The sequence below is a fragment of the Tarenaya hassleriana genome, unplaced genomic scaffold, assembly GCF_000463585.1.
Source record: "Tarenaya hassleriana unplaced genomic scaffold, ASM46358v1 Cleome18, whole genome shotgun sequence".
Classification (NCBI taxonomy): domain Eukaryota; kingdom Viridiplantae; phylum Streptophyta; class Magnoliopsida; order Brassicales; family Cleomaceae; genus Tarenaya; species Tarenaya hassleriana.
Genome location: NW_010965216.1, coordinates 1,558,153 through 1,577,866, shown reverse-complemented (window position 1 = coordinate 1,577,866; position 19,714 = coordinate 1,558,153). Strand labels below are relative to the sequence as shown.

Here is a 19,714-nt window from a genome sequence, read left to right as displayed (position 1 = left end):
TATGACAAATTTCTCAAGTTGAAATTGGTCGTAACAATATGGATTGAGTACTTTTTTTGGATGTCAATGTAACTCTTTCCAAAGAAGACTTAGAGTATTAGTAGTGTTTGTGTAACACATTGGATACAATTGACTTATATTGAGAGATTTTTTTTTTCATGTGAAATTAGAACTCCAAAACGATGCAATAGTATTCTTATAACCCAATACAACTTTTTGAATTGTTTAAATTTAATTTACGTCTTTCTTTTTCGTATCCAAATGGTCATACGGTCATACGGTCACACGGTCATACCTTGGTCAGACGGTCAAACCTGTTCGAAATTGCTTGATTCATCGTTTTAAAAGTGTTAACATCGTAATAATCATATCATATGACAAATTTCTCAAGATGAAATTGGTCGTAACAATATGGATTGAGCACTTTTTTGGATGTCAATGTAACTCTTTCCAAAGAAGACTTAGAGTATTAGTAGTGTTTGTGTAACACATTAGATACAATTGACTTATGCAATGTAACTCTTTCCAAAGAAGACTTAGAGTATTAGTAGTGTTTGTGTAACACATTGGATATAATTGACTTATGTTGAGAGATTTTTTTTTCCATGTGAAATTAGAACTCCAAAACGATGCAATAGTATTCTTATAACCCAATACAACTTTTTGAATTGTTTAAATTTAATTTACGTCTTTCTTTTTCGTATCCAAATGGTCATACGGTCATACGGTCACACGGTCATACCTTGGTCAGACGGTCAAACTTGTTCGAAATTGCTTGATTCATCGTTTTAAAAGTGTTAACATCGTAATAATCATATCATATGACAAATTTCTCAAGTTGAAATTGGTCGTAACAATATGGATTGAACACTTTTTTTGGATGTCAATGTAACCTTTTTCAAAGAAGACCTAGAGTACTAGTAGTGTTTGTGTAACACATTGGATACAATTGACTTATGTTGAGAGTTTTTTTTTCATGTGAAATTAGAACTCCAAAACGATGCAGTAGCATTTTTATAATCCCTATACAACTTTTTAAATAGTTTAAATTTAATTTAGGCCTTTTTTTTTTGTACCCAAACGGTCATACGGTCATACATTGGTCAGACAGTCATACTTGTTCGAAATCGCATAATCCATCGTTTTAAAAGTGAACAAAGTAATAATCATATCATATCACAAATTTTATGAGTATGGCCAGTTTGACCAATTTGATGATTATGATCAGTATTACCAATTTTGCGAATATGACCAGTTTGACCAATTTGACAAGTATGAACAGTTTAGGAGTATGACCAGTTGACCATTTCGACACGTATGTATGACCAGTTTACCGAATTTTTCCATTTTGACGAATTTCACAAATTTAACGATTTCGACCGGTATGAGTCACGTGAATCATGGTATTGCTGATGCATATGTCATATTTGTTTCATCTGTATCATATGAATTAAATATAAAGATGACAAAACAAATCACAAATGCTCACACTTAATAATGAATATTAGAAAAATACTTATCAATTATTCATATATGTGTTTAATCGATGAATTGTCTCAAGCTTTTGCTTGTTTTTCACAACAAATTAGCTGAAAAAAAGACTGTAGATGAAGAGAGTTTAGAGACAGAGAACGTTTAAGAGGAGAGAGAGAGTTTGCAGGTTCGACATATACAAACGGAGAGAGAGAGCTTGGGAGAGGAGAGAGAGAGCTGAAATATTTTTATTTTAAATTTAATAATAATTAAAAAGGTAAGGGTATTTTTGGAAAGATACAATTATAAGGTTAGAAGATGATGATGTTTTTTTTTATAAAAAAGACAGAGTCATGCCGTGAAGTAAAAATGACATTTAAAGTCATTTTTGCAATTTCCCCGATTCTGAGTTCCCGCAGTATGGGCGCGCTAACTTCTAAATTCTAACTGGATTTTCTAGTGACTTATCTACCCTTTTTAGTTCTCTTTTATTACAAGAATGCCATTTTGTATTCTCTAGTTGACGTAGAAGCTTTGACCTCTTTTTCTTTTTTTTTTTTTTTGGTGGAAACGGAGATTTTCGAATTGCTGTCGTGTGTTCAGGATTTACCGGCTATGGCGGCGGCGACCACCTTGTCTCCTCCATGGGTCGTCCTGAGAAGGGCAGTGACGATCTCCTCCCATCTTCTCACAAACAGAAAAACCCTAATTTTCCATGGATGTTCTAGCTCCGTTCCCGCTTTATTCCCATTCCGACATTCCGGTTCGTTTACATAACCCTGCAATTTCCAGGTTTCGTGTCTCTGTTTGTTTTTCTGCTGGTCGTGATTGTCTTCAAGTTTCATCGTTTCTGGTCTAAAATTGCGCAGTCTTTGAGGTTTTGAATTGATGTGGGATTTAGCATCATCGTACTCGGCAAACGAAGTTGCTTGGCCGAATTCGATCCTCCATGAATGCCAGAGTTCTTGTAATGGAAACTGAAAAATAATCCAACCTTTTTTTGCCTTTTGTACTGTGATATCAATTATCTTGGTGCTTCCAGAGGTTGAGAAAGGGTTCTTGGTTGAACTTTTCTACTCATGTGATACGAAGTATCTGTCATGTTAGATTGTGTCTTTTTACATGTCACTGAAAATCTTGCCGGGATGTTCAACTGTTCTGCTTCTGGGTCAAAAGTTCAGATGATGAACTTTGTCAGGAGGAGAAACCAACTGTTCAGGAGATCGTGTGAGATACTCGATCTGGTTAGCTGTTTCCTTGTTGGATGATCCTGAAGCAAGGAAATGGCAGGTGGAGAGAGTTTAAAAAGGGATATATGAACAATGCCGAATATCAAGTTAGATATATGCATGCACCCATTTTCTATTTATGGGCATTGTGTTGATATGCCATTAATCAAATGCAGCTTTGAGAAAATTTCATGTGGTTGAAGCCATCAAGGGAGATGTCGATGTTTTACTTAAAGGTGTGGGAGACCAAGCCATTGCTAAAGAAGTCAAACATATCCTTGAGATGGTACCGCCATTTCTGCACTTCGTTTCTGCTCTTTGCACGCCCCAAAAGAGGAATCTTCGAGCAAATTCTTTTATTCTTTTTCAATTTGCAATGTAGGCCCGACGAGCAGCATCGAGAAGAGAAGTCCTTCACACAGATTTTTTAACACCACCTATCGTTAAGGAATCGATTTCGGTACTGAAAAGTCTTGCAGATGTTAAAGCAATTGCCCAGGGAGGTTATCCTGAGGTTGGTTCTTCAGTGCAGGTGTCGGGTCTTCTTCTTTTGTATTGGTCTGACATGTGAAACAAGCTGATATTCCTTTCCTTCAACCGTCTAGGCTGAACGGTGTAGGATCTCCATTGGACACCCCGATGTACTAACCAGTGATCCAGATATAGTTGCTGCTTTGAGGTATAAGCCATAAATATGCTTTCCTTCTTTCTGAATTTCACCCATATCCCAGAATCTTGATCTTTATATTGAGTGTGTTTTGTCACGCTCTAGTGTCACGGGGAATTTCAGCTTCCAGCCTTGTTCCCATGGGGATTTCCTTGGAGCAATTCTCGGGACAGGGATTGCGAGGGAAAAGCTTGGAGACATCATCTTGCAGGTATCTTCCGGAATTCTGATTGACTCTGTTCTACTCTTGCTGAGGTATCTTCAGATTCATGGTTTCCATCACTGAACTCAACAATTTTTACAAAAGTTTTTTGTGTTTTATATTTTCATAGCCTACTCCTCAGCCTAAACCGAAATCTCTTCCAAACCCTTTTCCGCGATGATTTTGCAGGAAGAAAAGGGAGCCCAGGTCCTGATCGTTCCTGAACTCGCTGACTTCATTGTTTCAGCTCTCGACAAGGTAACCCTTTTAAGTCAATCGCGATATGAGAATCTGCATAATATTTTGATGTACTAATCATGTGATCTGGTTATTCAATCGTAGGTTGGCAATGTTTCCGTCTCTTGTACAAAGATACCCTTGCTTGCTCTTGAATACGAACCTCCGAGGTACGACCATCCAAAGACCGGTGCTTAATCCTTCAAATCACATATTTGCTGTTCTTGAATGGGTTTGTATCCATTTGATAGATTTGTTTCAGGACCAAGTCCTTCAAGACCGTGGAGGCATCATTGAGAGTTGATGCACTAGCCAGTGCAGGTTTCAAGATTTCTCGGTCTAAATTAGTTGATTTGATTAGGTAATGCCCTCTTAAGAGTTTTTTTTTCTCGTTCATATAAACCTCGTATTGCCAAGAAAACGGCCTAATCCCATTGTATGTATGCAGTAACAAGGACGTACGTGTGAATTGGTTAACCGTTACAAAGAACGGAACCACTCTGAAAACAGGAGATATCGTGTCGGTCAGCGGGAAAGGGAGGCTCAAGGTGAGGCCTTTAAAGGATTCAATAACATAAAATCTGTTGCGGAGTTCGGTACCGGTCTCAATGATTCGGGTTTTTTTTGCAGATCGGAGAGATAAACACGACGAAGAAAGGGAAATTTTCTGTGGAGCTCATCAGATATCTGTAACTTGATACAGAGCCATGGGAGCACAAGTCTAAGGTTTTTTTATGAAGATGAGAATGCTCTTCTTGAAGATGAAGATGAGAGATTTTGAATTATGTTTTTTACATTACACCTTATGAAAAAACCGGTATGTACATCATGATCATTCATCATCATCATCATCATCATCATTATCACCATCATCATTCTATTCACTTCACTGGTAAACGTCTGCATGCCTTGGAGATTATGAAACTATCATCGTGATTGTAATTAATGAACTGATAGCACTTCTAAAGTCCTGAAAACAATGATGGTAATTAGATAATCGAACTTAATGAATCCATATGGAATTATGTTTCATCCGGTTAACAATAATGAGAACAATATTCATTTATAATATTTTAAATCTACCATTACATAAAAAAAAATTCTACTATTTTTTATTTTTATTTTTTTTGGGTTACTTTTAGTTGTTGCTTAACCAATCGAGTCCTGAAACATCTTAAACCAAACTAGGGCCAAACCCATTTGTCTAGTTAGTCAAATTCCATCATTTGTTTTGATGTAAAATTAGGCCACTGGTTTAATAATGCAAGGTGTTGACAGCCTTTACCTAAATTATTTTCCAATTTGACAGAATCTAACCTTAAATCTAATTTATTACAACCTAATTAATTAACCGGCCATGATGTTGTGTGCATGATTATGACGAGAAATTATTTGTTAGCCACTTGTATTTACTTTTGATTTAATTTGTTCTAAACAATTCAAATGATTGCAGCTGTAGTATTTCTCAAGAAATTTATGCAACCTTTAAATTCCAATTAACACGTACATTTAAAAAATAAATAAATGAATCGTTTGTCGTTTTAAAATTTATGAACGCCTTTGAAAAAAACAATTACTAGTTAATTATGAAATTGTTGCAACCAAAAAAGTGTAAAGATAGTGGAAACCTAAAATGGGTTAGGCAGTAAAGATCAATCCTCCATTTTTACTTATTATTATGATTTTGCTTCTGACTTATATGAGCCATCTTCTTGCAATTGACTTTCAACCACATACATACATACATACATACATACATACATACATACATACATACATACATACATACATACATACATACATACATACATACATACATACATACATACATACATACATACATACATACATACATACATTTCATTTTTTTTTTCCAAATTTTACAAATTGACCATTAATTTTATGTTTTTTTTTCCGACGACAAAAGACGAGAGAGTATATATACTGGAATATAATAACTAAGACCTCACATCTATGCAAAAATGACAAAAGAAAATAGTCCAACCTTTAAAATAAGAAAAAAAAAATCCAAGATTTTATTTAAAAAAAAATAAAACCTAGATATCTTAAAACGTCATGCTTTGTAAAACTCTCACTTTCTTATCAATTCTCAACCAAAATATATATGTAAGGACACACACATACATAGTCAAACCAAACCCGTCTTAGAAAACAATTATCCATATATATACACATGTGGGGGTGTGTGTTGATTAAGCTAATTTCTAAGTTCAAACGCAGTATTAAATCCAAAAATAAGAACAATAACTTCGTCAAATCCTTTTTATTTTTATTTAAAATATATTATTAGAATAGTAAAATTTAAACTTGGAGGAGTGGATGACGTGTTCATATCTAAAATAAAAAAGATGTGCTTCCGACACCAAAAGCATTGACTTTGGAACACGAGATGAGGAACAAGTTCTTGTTTGGCTTTGTCCCTAAAACTCATCATCGAATATTCTATTTCGGGAATATAATTACGAATACATATATTCACCGTTCATCCCTAATTGGATTTTGTGTTTAACCAATCATAAAACCTAATTATTGTTATTTTATTTTGTAAAATATATGAATTATGATGTCATATTTATAAAATATCATGTAATTGATTAGTCGGACCGGCCAAAACCGAATTTAATTAATTACGTTGTAAGATTACCAAGCTCATGCTTTGACTCTAATTGAGAAGGATTACCCAGTGAGAACCGTACACGTGTCCATATAGGCAGGCGATTAGTTCGTATATTTAGGGTTTGCGGCTCAATACATGCAGTGCATGCACACGGAATCTTTCTTACTTTGTGTTGAAAAGATTATTGAATTTATTCTAATGGAAAATTAAGTGTGTTATTTTATTTTAGTTTTTTTTTGTTCCGTGACAAAAGTCTAATCATAAGAAATAGTCATATAGAGAATATGTTGAATCAAATATATTGCAAGATTTATTATATTAATGGGTCTATAGGTCCATACATTCATTGGACAGAGACAGTAATAGTAGAAAACTTAAATAATAAGTTTATAAAGAAAAAACAAATTATTAATTATATATACATGTATATAACGCAGTGTTATGTGAGAGAATCAAATGCTTATATTATAATTATGTATATTTTCATTATTAATTTATTGACTCGTAGCTCTAAGACAAATTCCCTTGTGTGGAATAATCAGAAATTCGCTATTGCATTTATGTTCCCCTTTAATTAGTTGCCTACTTTAACTTTTGCTTTTAAAAATAAATGAATTTCAAACTTCAGATTATTCATAAATTATTAACTTTCGGAGAAATTATAGTGGTCCACACATTAAATATCTATAGCAAAATGTATATATATAGCATCCATGTGTAGATCAAAATAGAATTGTATATATGAGAAATATGAGATAATTATATATAGATTATATTTCAGATAAACTAGATATATTGTTTCTGTAAATACTAATTAAAATATGTTTGTATTTCTGTATATATATATATATATCAAGTCGATTTCATGGAAGAAACATCGAATAGATTTGATTTAGTCGATGTTGAGAGAAGAGAGGCTCAAAGGGGATGCATTTATGGTGCCGCGTCTTATTCTATAAAATCACATTTAATTTCTTTAACGTTTTTTTTTCGAATTTTTAATCAAGTTTATGCAAATATTTTTGGGTAGAGGATTTTTGTTTGAACTTATGTTTAAAATACATGGTACCAATGAAGGATAATTCATAGTACGTAATCTTTATTTATATATTTTTTTAACCTTTTTGCATAGTTTTGTTATATATTTTTTATGTATATATAAATAAATTTTAAAAATGGGTATAAAACTCAAAATTCAACAAACAAAATTACAACTCATATCCAAATGACAAAAGATAGCTTTTTAACTTTGGTACAATGGCTAATTTTGAACTCATAAAATATAAAAATTAGGTTCAAATCTTATATATGTATACATATTTAATAAAGAATCACATGAGAGATCAAACCACTAACATTATTTTTTTTTTAAAAATCTTGACTTTTCAGAGAAAAATTAATAAATGGATTTTAATGACATTGTCTTTTGTCGTTGGAAAAAGATAATTCAAACTCTAGAATTCATTTTACTTCAATAGAAAACCAGATTGTTTACTAATTCAATAACATTAAAATTGGAAGCACTTAGTGGATATATATTAAAACCAAAATTACCTAATAAAAAAAATACCTTTTGATGCTCAAAGGGCAAAAATCATGAATGTCAACTTTCCCCTTTGAAAAAAGAAAAATGTAATAAAGAAAGATTCCAAATTAAAGAAAGAAATCACAGCCAAGCCAATGCAAATGCTCTCTCCTCCTTTTATAATCCCAAAACCTCATTGTGGCTTTGGGAAACAAACACTCCCCCTTTTAATTCCCCTCTCTCTTCTCTCCTTCACTCGATACACAGTTACAGAGATCCAAAGAGAGTCGCGACAAAGATAGAGACAAGGGAGAGAGAGAGAGAGAGAGAGAGAGAGAGAGAGAGATTCAATGGAGTGTTAGAAGAAAACCCTTTGTGAGGAAGAAGAAGAAGGAGGAGGAGGAGGAGATTTCGTGTATAACCATACCTCATTCGACTCTAGAATCTTTTCTGAAATGAATTTATCGATGAAGAGTTCAACGAAACATCTGGAAGAATCCAGAAATTTTGCTTCTCCTTCATCATCATCTTGTTCGTACATCAATGGGACTGGATCTCTGCATCATCACATCGTCACCAGATCTGATCATTACCCGACAACCTTTGTCCAAGCCGACACTTCATCCTTCAAACATGTCGTCCAGATGCTCACTGGCTCCTCCTCTTCCTCCCCCAGGTCCCCAGATTCACCTTCCCCGCCGGCGACCACCTCCGCCGGGAAGGGAAATTTCATTATTCCGCCGATCAAGACAGTACCGCCGAAGAAACAGACCGGATTCAAGCTCTACGAGAGGAGACACAACCTCAAGAACAGCTTCATGATCAATACCCTCATGATCGGCGGCGGAGGAGGAGGAGGATTTAACGGTAGCTCAGGATTTTCGCCGAGGAATCCGGAGATTCTGTCGCCTAGCTGTCTGGATTTTCCGAAGCTGGGTCTGAACAGCCCCGTGACGCCGCTGAAGAACGAGGGAGACCCGTTCGACAAGATGTCGCCATTGTCGAATGAAGAGAGGGCAATTGCGGAAAAAGGTTTTTATCTGCACCCATCTCCGATTTCTACGCCGCGAGATTCGGAGCCGCCGCAGCTGCTCCCGCTTTTTCCCGTCACTTCTCCGAAAGTCTCGCCGGAAGAATCTAACTGAGGGGGGAGAGAGAGAGAGGGATATGTTTATAATTTACTGCAACTGTAATTGTTTTTTAACTCTCTTGTATGGTTAAAAGTATTTTTCAGCCCTGTATCTTTTTACTATTTGCGAAAATTGCCTATAAAAATTTGTCGTTCACTTTGGGCCCCAAAGCTTGTTATGGGACATCTCTATTGTTCCTAACTCCCTATGATTTTACATAAATATCTAGTAGAATCCTATACATACGTGAGAAAAACTATAAAATTTAATTAACGTCTTATTAGACGACATATAAATATCTGAATTTATATTATATTGTATATAAATAGTTATATTAATGAATATTGAATGTATAATTTTTTGTATATGTTCATACGAATTGTAAACTATACGAATAATTCAAGCATATGTTTTCCGCTTGAGAAAAGTTAAAGAAAATTGAAACAAGACGGATGTAATAAATACTTCATATTGATCAATAGATACAATTAGTTATATTTGTTTTACAAATTATTATTATTATTATTATTATTATTATGGAGAATATATTAAATTAAAAAATTTATCATATAAATAAATAAAACTCTGTTACGTTTATCATATCCGCTTTGAAAAACTTATCCATTTAAATTCCTTTGGTAGCACTTAGAGTTTCATCATCACCAAAATAAATTAGCGAATTAAATGCAATGCAATATTGGATTTCGGATGATGATTATGACGACTAGTTGCCCTTCGCGTCATTAACGGATTAATCCATAATTTAAGGTTCTTAATCTTTATTAATTAGGTATTTAGTCATTCATAAATTTCACCGCCGTGTTTGTTTTTTCGAATTTTCTCGAAACCAAGGGTTATATAAACTCAAACATCAAATCGAAATGCATGGGACATTCTGCTAGTAATTTAAAAGTTTTTTTTTAGTGCTAATCAAATCAATAATATAATGATTTTTTCTAGGAAATATCATACCAAAGCAAACAAAAGAAATGATTTCACATGGGAACAAAATCCTATCCAATACGGATATTGGATCACCTACTTTCAAAGGTTCAAATTAGAGGCGTAAAATGGACTCGATTTCGGTTCAAATCGGTCCAATTCTTCTCGATCTCAAAATTTATGAACTCGATATATTCCGACCCGTTTTTCAGCGAGGTGAAAAATATTTGATTTATCTCAACTCACCTTAAATCATGAGTCGGACCAAATATCTAACTAAAAAAAAATATAATTAAAATTTTACTAATTATATATATAATAGATTAAATATTCTAAAATAATATAGGTAAAGAGAGATTGTAATTAAAAAATATTAAATATAATAAAAATATTCAAAATATACTAAAAATTAAAATTTTAAAAATTATTTTCCTGATCTGCGAATTAATTAATGGATTCACCGACCTGAGTCGCGATGAGAACACCTCCTTCAACCCGTTTTTCTTTCGAACTCAAATTTGTTGAACCGAACTCGGTAAAATATAGATTGACTCGTGAATCAAATAAATTTTTACATCAATATATATATATATAATATAAAAATCTCTCATGACACGCTTGATGCATGTAATAACAACAATCTGTATAAATAATTAACCACCTGCAAAGTGGTTTTTTGTAGATTCCATGCAAAGTAGTTTTCTTAATATTTTTTTTTCTAATCAGTTATATTGGACCGAGGTCCAAACTAATTCATGGATCGATAGAAAACCATATGAATGTTTTCTCTCCAATTTGAGGTTCGAAATCAGGGCGAGACAAACCCTTTGCATTTCTATTTTATCAGTTGAGCTAATCAAATTGGATTTTCTCAACGGTTTTTTTTTGTTAAAAGGTTTTCTCAACAGTTAGTTCTATATATATACCCGATAGTTATTTTCTGTTTAATTTCATAACAGATAATTAACAATAGAATATAATAACTACGTTGAAGTTCTCATTGAAAGAAAATGCATGGAAAAAAGAATATGGAATCGGTTATGGCTTACACAAAACAACACGTCACTCTTTTTACGTGACTATGTTCATGTAATGCGTAAACTACACTTGAATTCAAAATTTCTCAAATATTTTTTTCATACAAGTATTTTAAATTTGACAAAAAACTACACTTGAATTCAAAATTTCTCAAATATCTACACGAATTAAATAATCATCATTTTCGTTAATTTTTTTTTGGATTTTGTTAACTAATGCATTAGTTAGGTAATTATTGTAACTACCATATACGTATTTTTTTTCTATATATATATATATATATTATCGTGTGTATATGTATATATATATTCTCGTATTTGTGGATCATATGTATCCATTCTGCTTTATCGGGTTAGGATTTGGAATCTTTTCTTTGTTGATGGGCCAAAATGAAAAAAAAAATAAAAACATTTTTTTTGTCAACTCATTCACGGCATTTCGTTACGTAGGAGACGACAATTTTTTGTATGATATAATTCGATATGAATTTCATTTGTTCTTTGTAATGAAATTGAAGGGAGGTGGAGAAGATGCTCTTCTGTAAGAGAACCGTAAAAACCCAAACACAATACAGTAACATATATATGCCCATTACACATTTAATCTCAACATCTATTAATGCATATTATATTTTCAGGTTTATATAAATAACAGTTAAATATTTTGTAGAACGATAAATGAGAGTTTAAATATTTTTATATAAAAGAAAACAACATACCTTCAGATAGTTCTTAATAATCATCAATTTTTATAATCTTCGACCGATTGAATTGTGTTTTTTGTTAAGATATATTTTATGATGTTAATGATTTGTCTCACTAAAGATCAAACTCTAATTCATTCAAATATTTGTTATAAATCATAATTTGTTTGGATTCCAAAATATAAGACCGTGATTTAAGTGTGATTTATCTATTTTTGTTAATAGAAAATATATCAATTTTTTTTATCGTTATAACACGTTAGACATTATGTATTCATGCTTATTATTAGCAAAAAAGAATTAAAAGTTAGGGTGGACATTTCAGGATTCGGTTCGGAATTTTAGTGGTTCGATTCGAAAACGGTTTATTCGGTATTCTAAAATTTGTACCAAATTAATACCGTATATTATTCGGTTTGGTTCCGGTTTTGGTATAGTTTGGTTTCGGTTTTTATTTAAAAAATTAGATTTTCTTAAAAAAAATCGGTTTTTCAGAAAATTTATAAAGTTAGTTCGGTTCGATTTTGGAAAATTCGGTTCTATAAAGATATACCGTTCAAAAATTTTGAATGGTATGGTTCAGAAAAAAAATACCAAAATTTTTTGTTCGATATGGTTCAGTTTGGAATGTCCACTGAATAAAAGTGAATAAAGAACTCTAGAGTTAAATTAAAACAAAACTATATGCCATTGCAGTAGTTTATTAACACCAACTTTCATTTTGGCCGATTATAACAGAGAATTCCAAGAATAGCCAAAGTTGTTAAAATAAATAATCGAATACTACCGTATATATGAAATTTCTAATCGAATACTATCGAACTCTGAAACGTCGACCACGGGATAAAACAAATATAAAAAATTGTTTAAAATTATATCGTCAAATCTATTTTTAAAAAATTTTAATATTAAATATAATTATTCAGTGGAGCTAATTAACCCTGCGTATATCTATGCGTGTGTTACATGAAAACCGAATTAATTTTTGAAATTAAAGTGGATTGATATATATGACCATGGATACTGTTAACAGATTCTCGGATTTCGTAGTTATATTGCAGGTATAAATAGTACTAAGGGCTATACACGTTTCAATCCATTTTAGAATTTTAAAAATGTATAACTATATTTGGAACTTTATTATTATTATATTGAAAATTTAAATTTGTGTAATCAATTTGATATAAATTAAGAAATTGGATTCTCCACCACAAAAGTTAACGATTGCTGCCCTAAACAAAATTTACAGAGGCCAATTTGTTTTCATATTGCATGCTAAAGGAGAGAAAAACCTGCCTCCTGGTTTTTCTGATATTTTCAGTGATAAGTAGGAATTTACCTAAAACACACACACCTTTTGTTGTGCTTTTGTCTTGTTCTATTTGACATTTCCTTCTCACATGGACCAAAAAAAAACATAATTCTTAGAGGATCAAATTAATGTGTTATATATATATATATAGACGTCCAATTTTGGATTATACAACCGGTGAAATGAAATACAAATACAAAACGAATATTCCGTTTCAAATTCGAAACCGCAGAAAAAAAAAGGTATAATCCATATATAGTTATCTTCTAACTCCAACATTAGTTTGTACCTGGTTCATTATATCTTTGGAAAAAAAATTTAAAGGTAAAAAATTTTAGTAGTTAGATCAAAGTTGTTGAAAGATAGCAATGAAAGGACATCATCATTTATTCTTCTTATGTAAACAACTTTGTATGACATTGTGTGTCCTTTTTTTATTGTCCTGTCTCCATCACAAAACCACTAATTCTAGTACTCTCTTTTTTTTTACTGTTTCACCCACTGTAAAAAAAACAAAGCCCCAAAACCCAAAAACAAGTAAGAAAGAGTTCTGACAAGATTTTTATTTAATATCCAAAAGGAAGACAGACAAAAAGATGTTGCAACTCTCTTTTGTTTCAGCCAACCATTAAGAGAGAGATGATGCAGTGGAAATCTATCATGAGGGTCCCCTTCTCTATCCAGTGCCACTCCTCCCACTGTATATATATATATATAGAAGCAAGTTAAACAAAGTTGGGAGTTGAGATACAATTTAATTATAAAAAAAAAAACAGAAAAACAGAGATGTTTATAGTTCATTCTTTTGATTAAAATGGTCTCAAAGCTTCAAATCCGAATTCAGAAAACTATGTACATGAGTAAAGATGATAAAGACTTTGGCACAGGAAAGTAATCAAAGGGGTCCTAATGGCATATAAGCTTTCTGGTCCAAGCATTGCCCCATGGTCCATGACAAGATGATATTACATCAAACACCCAATCTAAAGCACAAGCCAAGGTTAAAAAAACCTCCAAATGCTATAACCCAATTATTTCTTCCATCCCAAGTTAACCTTGAACGGACCAAGGTTGTGTAAGCAGAGGAAGGAATCCAACAATCACATCAACAAAGGATCCTGCCCATTTATGATTTATTACACGAGCCCATGCGTGGCTGGTCAATGAACAGTCTCCATAGTTACCAACAAGGGCATTGATTCTTTCTTTAATACCAAGGCTATCCAGTTTTAATCAAGGTTCGGATCTCAAACCCACAAATTTAACCAGAAATCGGGTCTAAGCATCAGATAATACGCCTCTAAGCTTCTAAAGCCAACTAGGCCTAAACCCATATCCCTTTACCTTCTTTCTCTCTCTCTCTCTCTCTCTCTCTCTCTACAGGATCATATAAACCTGCATCATATTCCACCAGAGAGAAGCATACAAGAGCACAGTGGTCCATCTTCCTGACTTTTCTTCACCTTTTAATCACTTAAAATCTAAACACTCCACTCTTCAATACCACCCAGGACCCTCCCTCCACATTGGTAACATACCAGAGTTCTAACCCACCACCATCATCAACCTAAAACTATAACCTGAATCAAATCCAGAAAATGGAGGGTAAAAGAAGACAAGAGAAGAGTAACTTGATAGGAATAGGAGGAGGTTGTAGGGGAGGAAGATAAGAAGAAGAAGAAGAAGAAAGTGATGGAGAGGGTGAGAGGGCCCAATAGTGGAAGCAGCAGTGCCCGTGTTTCGTCGCGTCTGTGCCATGTAGATAAATGCACAGCTGATTTGACAGAGGCCAAGCTGTACCACCACTGACACAAAGTGTGCGGAGTTCACACCAAGGCACCGGCAGCCGTTGTTGCCTGTTTCAGACAGCGTTTCTGCCAACAATGTAGCAGGTTCAACTATATGTTCCTAAAACTCAAGTTACCCTTGAGTTTACTGCTAAGAGAATGGTCTGATCTTTAATGATTTCGGAGTTTGAGTAGATTTCATGAGCTTCTAGAGTTTGATGAAGCAAAAAGAAGTTGTTGGAGGCGATTAGCCAAACTAAACGAGAGGCGGAGGAATATCTCTGATGACATTTACGGAGAAGGGTCAGACTGGAGAGGGTTTAGTGGTCAAGTCACTCAGACTCGAGAAAGGAATAGGCTGGAGATGACACTTCCTATTTGAAACCCATCATTCAAGAGATCACAGATCGGATAGAAGCTGTCTGCTCTCTCTCTTCTGTCATCTCCATAAGCTTCATCTACAATCGCTTAGTTTCCCAAAGGTGGAATCTAACCTATGTCAAACCAATGAGCCATGATGTCAAGGATATAACTAAGGGTTTTAAGTATTGTTTATGTTGTCCTATGATGGAAAAGACTCTTCTGTGCAACCTTGAGTCTACATATGCCTGGTGGTTCTGTACGTTTGAAGAAATGGAAAATGATCTACATTACTCTTGTACTCAATACTTGTCGTGTGCGATGCTAAAGAAGGTTTTCAATACATATTCAAATAAGGAGTGTGGCTCAGCCAAATGTGCAGAAGACTTACCAAAAGTCAAGGTCACTGAAGTTTCACGACGACGACTGAGATGTCGTCCGCACTTTTCCTTGCAACAGCCTCCTCAGTAAGATGCTTTGCTGCAGACATGGCATCTTTTATGTCCTTAATCGACTCAACAGCCTCTTGGTTTGACATGACCTACAAGGTTACAAGTGCTCAATATACAGCGATGATGCAAGAAAATTGTAGAGAGTAGATTGTGATAGAACCAACCTTCCAAAGTCCATCACTAGCTAAGATAAGAAAGTCAGCATCATCATCGATCATCTCCACAGAAACATCTGGTTCTGAGCTCAAATGAATCTTTATACTCTTGTCACCGAATGCCCTTGCCACGGCCAGTTGGCCATCAACGCGAGGAACATCCCCTGATTTGGTTTGATAAAACTAAAATCAATCTGAGCTTGAATCCCAATTTCAGAGAACCAAAAAAAAAATCACAGCAAAGGCAACACAAAAACAAAATATGCATAAAAATGGCCCTAAAATAGTCTAGCAAAACTGATTAAGCATATCTCCTGTAACACAAGAAACCGGAACACGATAAGGGCATATGTTTCAACACAATCAAATTGGTTACCAGGAAAGTTGGAAACAAATCCGCCTCTATTCTCAATTTCCTCCTTCTCCATGTTTGGTTCATGATCAACTGAGAGTTGCTTCGCAACACCGTTCTTGCAAATAACAGCCCGAGAGTCTCCAACATTGGCAACTACCAACTTTTGGCAGTTGATTAATATCGCGGTCACAGCGGTAGACCCCCCTTTTCCCAAGTCAGCAGCTTTCTCCAGTATCGTCGTATCCGTTATACGATAAGCTTTCTTGATTGCTTTCTCAGGCTCTTCCCAGAAATTGGGCTCTTTCAAGATGTTGTCGAAGAGATGGCCGCACAAGTAGTCAGGAATTACGTGGCTCAAGTGGCCGTCGAATATCGCAAACAGTCCAACCTCATTGTTATCAACTTCCTTGAATTTGGCAATGACGTAATCCTCCATCTCGTGGTAAGCCTTGCCCTTCACCAAGTGATAACCATGGGTTATGTCCTTCGACATCTTGCTCTTCCCTTTACCTGAATCTGCAGAAGCAGATGAACCACGCCCAACTTTCTCCTGCTCGAAACCATGATCACAGACAAAACGATTCAGAACATCTCCTGACAAGTCGTGTCCGATCAATACCGAGATATCAATCTTAACACATTCAGACAACAACAACAACAACAACAGGAATTTCTCGGTGCTCGAGACTGAGAGGATGCGCAATACTGGAGACAACCAATTCAGCTATCCATCACTTGACTCCTCTTCAACAAAATCTCATCTCCACAACCAAAATCGACGTCAAATAACTCACAAATGACCAAAATTAGTAAGGCGTATCTCAAATCCGAACAGTATACGCCGGTCTAACGAACACATTTCACAGTTTCACTGCCCCGCTACAGCAAAAACCAGATTCAACCCATTTACTAAGAACACCTAACTCGTAGAATCACCAAACGAACCGATTCGCGAAAATAACCCACCAAACAGAGCATCGGTTTGAGCGGGACAGAGATTAAGAGAGAAGATTCACCGTACCTTGACAGTTTCCTTCATCTTGTGGAGGAATTCTCTACCGGTCATGGCTCGATCGAAGGCGAAATGCCGATTGAATATGTAACAAAGAACACCAAGAAGAATCCAATGTCAATTTAGGTAGTGTAAGCGTGTAAGATAGCCACAGAGAGAGAGAGAGAGAGAGAGAGAGAGGTGTGAAGGTTTGGGGGATGACACGAATGCGGAGTTCTGCATGTCAGCTTCCATCGCCGCCTTATTTGCATCTAATTTTCTGAGCAATACCTTCGCGCCACCTATTTCACTTCTTTTTATAAAAATAATGAAAATTCTTTTTGTTAAATAATCAAAAGTATATATAAATTATAGAATTGTTGATCAACAAGTGTATAATTGAATCCGTCTGCATCGAATATTACATAATCGATACGGGATTTAATTTAAAAATCGAATAAGTATATTTTTTTTAATTGAAAAAATGATCTAAACCGAATTGAGAGACTTCAAATATTTTTATTAATAAAGATTAAATACAACTAAATTCGAAACAAAATCAAACTGAATCAAAATCGATACGTGATTGCAGTTTTTTTAAAACAAAACAAAAAATCGAACTTAAATATAATTAAATCACCCGAACTGGAATCGGAAATAGCCACTTACAATAATAAATTTCTAACATTTCGATTAGACACGGATTAATCGGATTTCGGTTCGCATTCGATTCGATTATTTCACTTTAGAAAAACTATAATCATTCGGTTTTTACATTGAATTCGATTCGGTTATGATAAAAATATTTATTTTCTAAAAAACTACGGTTTTTTATTCGATTCAGTTTGAATTCAAATTCGATTGAGTTATAGTCATATATTATTCGGTTATTAACCGAATAATTCACCTCCAAATTAGGATTGAGAAAACTATACAAAGAAAAAGAAATATCAATGCAAGTATTTTTATCATGTTATGGGCCATTACAATATGGGCCGAACAAAAGCCCAAATATATGAGGCTTCTTTTCTTTAGCGAAATCAATAACGAACTCTTTGATGGACTGACTTTGTTCTTTTAAAAATAAAAATAAAAATGTTATAGTAAGGTTTAAATTCGAATTAAATCGGTGATCCTATAACGCGAGGTTATAAAAGAGCTAATTTTTCATGTTACATTGGAATGAAGAGTAATATTTTGAGTTATCAAGAAACTAATTGTTTTGAGTTGTCATTTAAGTAAAGATTATAATTGGGCTATTTTATAATAATCTGAATCAAACTGGCTTAGAAGCTTAATCCTAATTTCAATGACATACAATACGTAAACTGAATTTATTTTATATATCAAATCTTAGAAAAATTAAAAATCTAAAATATTTCAAGTGTAAATCCTTTACTATGTCTATCAACTTTGATTTAATACAAAAAGAAAAGCTATATTTTGTCACTGAGTGATAAGCTTTTTTTTTATAACATATTTACAAATTTTGAGTCCAATTCACTTTTTATATTATTGTATTCCAAAAATAAAGCCACGATAATTATTAGACCGACAAAAATAACTAAACAAATGAAAACTTGAAGCAACTAAAAGGCCAATTCAAATGATTTCTTACTTTTTCATTTCAAATCATCTTATGTATATTAATTTTGACTCTTAGGCTACATGTAATTGCGTGAGCTACACTTAACAAACGTCCATTCCACACTCAGTCATTAATTAACAAAATTTAATTATAATTAAAGATAATTAATATGATTAAGTTGATTAGTGGAGAGGCTAATGATGGGTGGTCCTAAGGACATGATTTTTAGGGATGGGACCCCGACACAATGGGTGTGTCCTAAAGAGAGACCCAAATGGGAGACATAAAAGCCATTGTGTGAGCTCTTTGTCTTGGCCTCATTTTACAATATATATATATATGCCTATATTTTGATTATGTATTAATTGAATGATTTAGTTTTTTTTATTTGGGACATGTCTTGGCCCAATACAAAGGCAACACCATGGCTCAAAATACATCTATTATTGTAAAATTATGCATTTAGGGTTTTAGCTTAGTTTTAAAACTATTGAAAGATCGATATAACTCTTTTTTGTATCAATATATCAGAAACATTCTCTTATATTGTATAGTATAGATAACCGAATATCTAAACATACTATTAATCAGCTTGCCGATTTATTTATCAAACTGTTGTTGATATATTTATTTGTTTTTTTAAGTAATTCAAGCTTTGAGTGGTAGTAATTTTTACTTTGAGTTTTAGGGTTTAGTTTTTGGTTGTTGAATTTTGGTTTTTAGTTTGTGGTTTTTGTAAATCCAAAAAAAAATTAAAGTTTTTTAGTTTTTATTTGATTTTTTCATCAAAATGATAGTTTTTATAAAAATTAACTTTATAAAAACTTGATTGCCAATTTTTTTTTAGTTTTTGAATTTTAAAACCCCTAAAAACTTCTTCCATTCAATACCTCACGGTTTTGTTACACACTTGGTTAATATATATATATA

The 19,714-nt window shown here is 33.5% G+C and overlaps 3 protein-coding genes and 1 pseudogene across 3 annotated transcripts; 3 read left to right on the top strand and 1 right to left on the bottom strand.

Moving 5' to 3' along the window:
• Positions 1-2,031: 2,031 nt before the first annotated feature.
• Positions 2,032-4,692, top strand: LOC104810464 (putative RNA-binding protein YlmH). Its single transcript, XM_010536781.1, has 10 exons — positions 2,032-2,236; positions 2,879-2,988; positions 3,085-3,216; positions 3,308-3,381; positions 3,475-3,580; positions 3,761-3,829; positions 3,914-3,978; positions 4,071-4,169; positions 4,257-4,356; positions 4,439-4,692. The coding sequence occupies exons 1-10, from the start codon at positions 2,089-2,091 to the stop codon at positions 4,499-4,501; spliced, it is 966 nt and encodes a 321-aa protein (XP_010535083.1). The 5' UTR covers positions 2,032-2,088; the 3' UTR covers positions 4,502-4,692.
• Positions 4,693-8,129: 3,437 nt separating this feature from the next.
• Positions 8,130-9,271, top strand: LOC104810463 (VQ motif-containing protein 19-like). Its single transcript, XM_010536780.2, has one exon. The coding sequence runs from the start codon at positions 8,427-8,429 to the stop codon at positions 9,114-9,116; it is 690 nt and encodes a 229-aa protein (XP_010535082.1). The 5' UTR covers positions 8,130-8,426; the 3' UTR covers positions 9,117-9,271.
• Positions 9,272-13,457: 4,186 nt separating this feature from the next.
• Positions 13,458-17,438, bottom strand: LOC104810462 (probable protein phosphatase 2C 39). Its single transcript, XM_010536779.2, has 5 exons — positions 17,227-17,438; positions 16,227-16,755; positions 15,860-16,014; positions 15,635-15,784; positions 13,458-13,794 (listed from the first exon to the last, which is right to left on the bottom strand). Exons 1-4 carry the CDS (start codon positions 17,269-17,271, stop codon positions 15,647-15,649), a joined length of 867 nt encoding a protein of 288 aa, XP_010535081.1. The 5' UTR covers positions 17,272-17,438; the 3' UTR covers positions 13,458-13,794; positions 15,635-15,646.
• LOC109116560 lies at positions 13,801-15,628 on the top strand (annotated as a pseudogene).
• Positions 17,439-19,714: the final 2,276 nt, after the last annotated feature.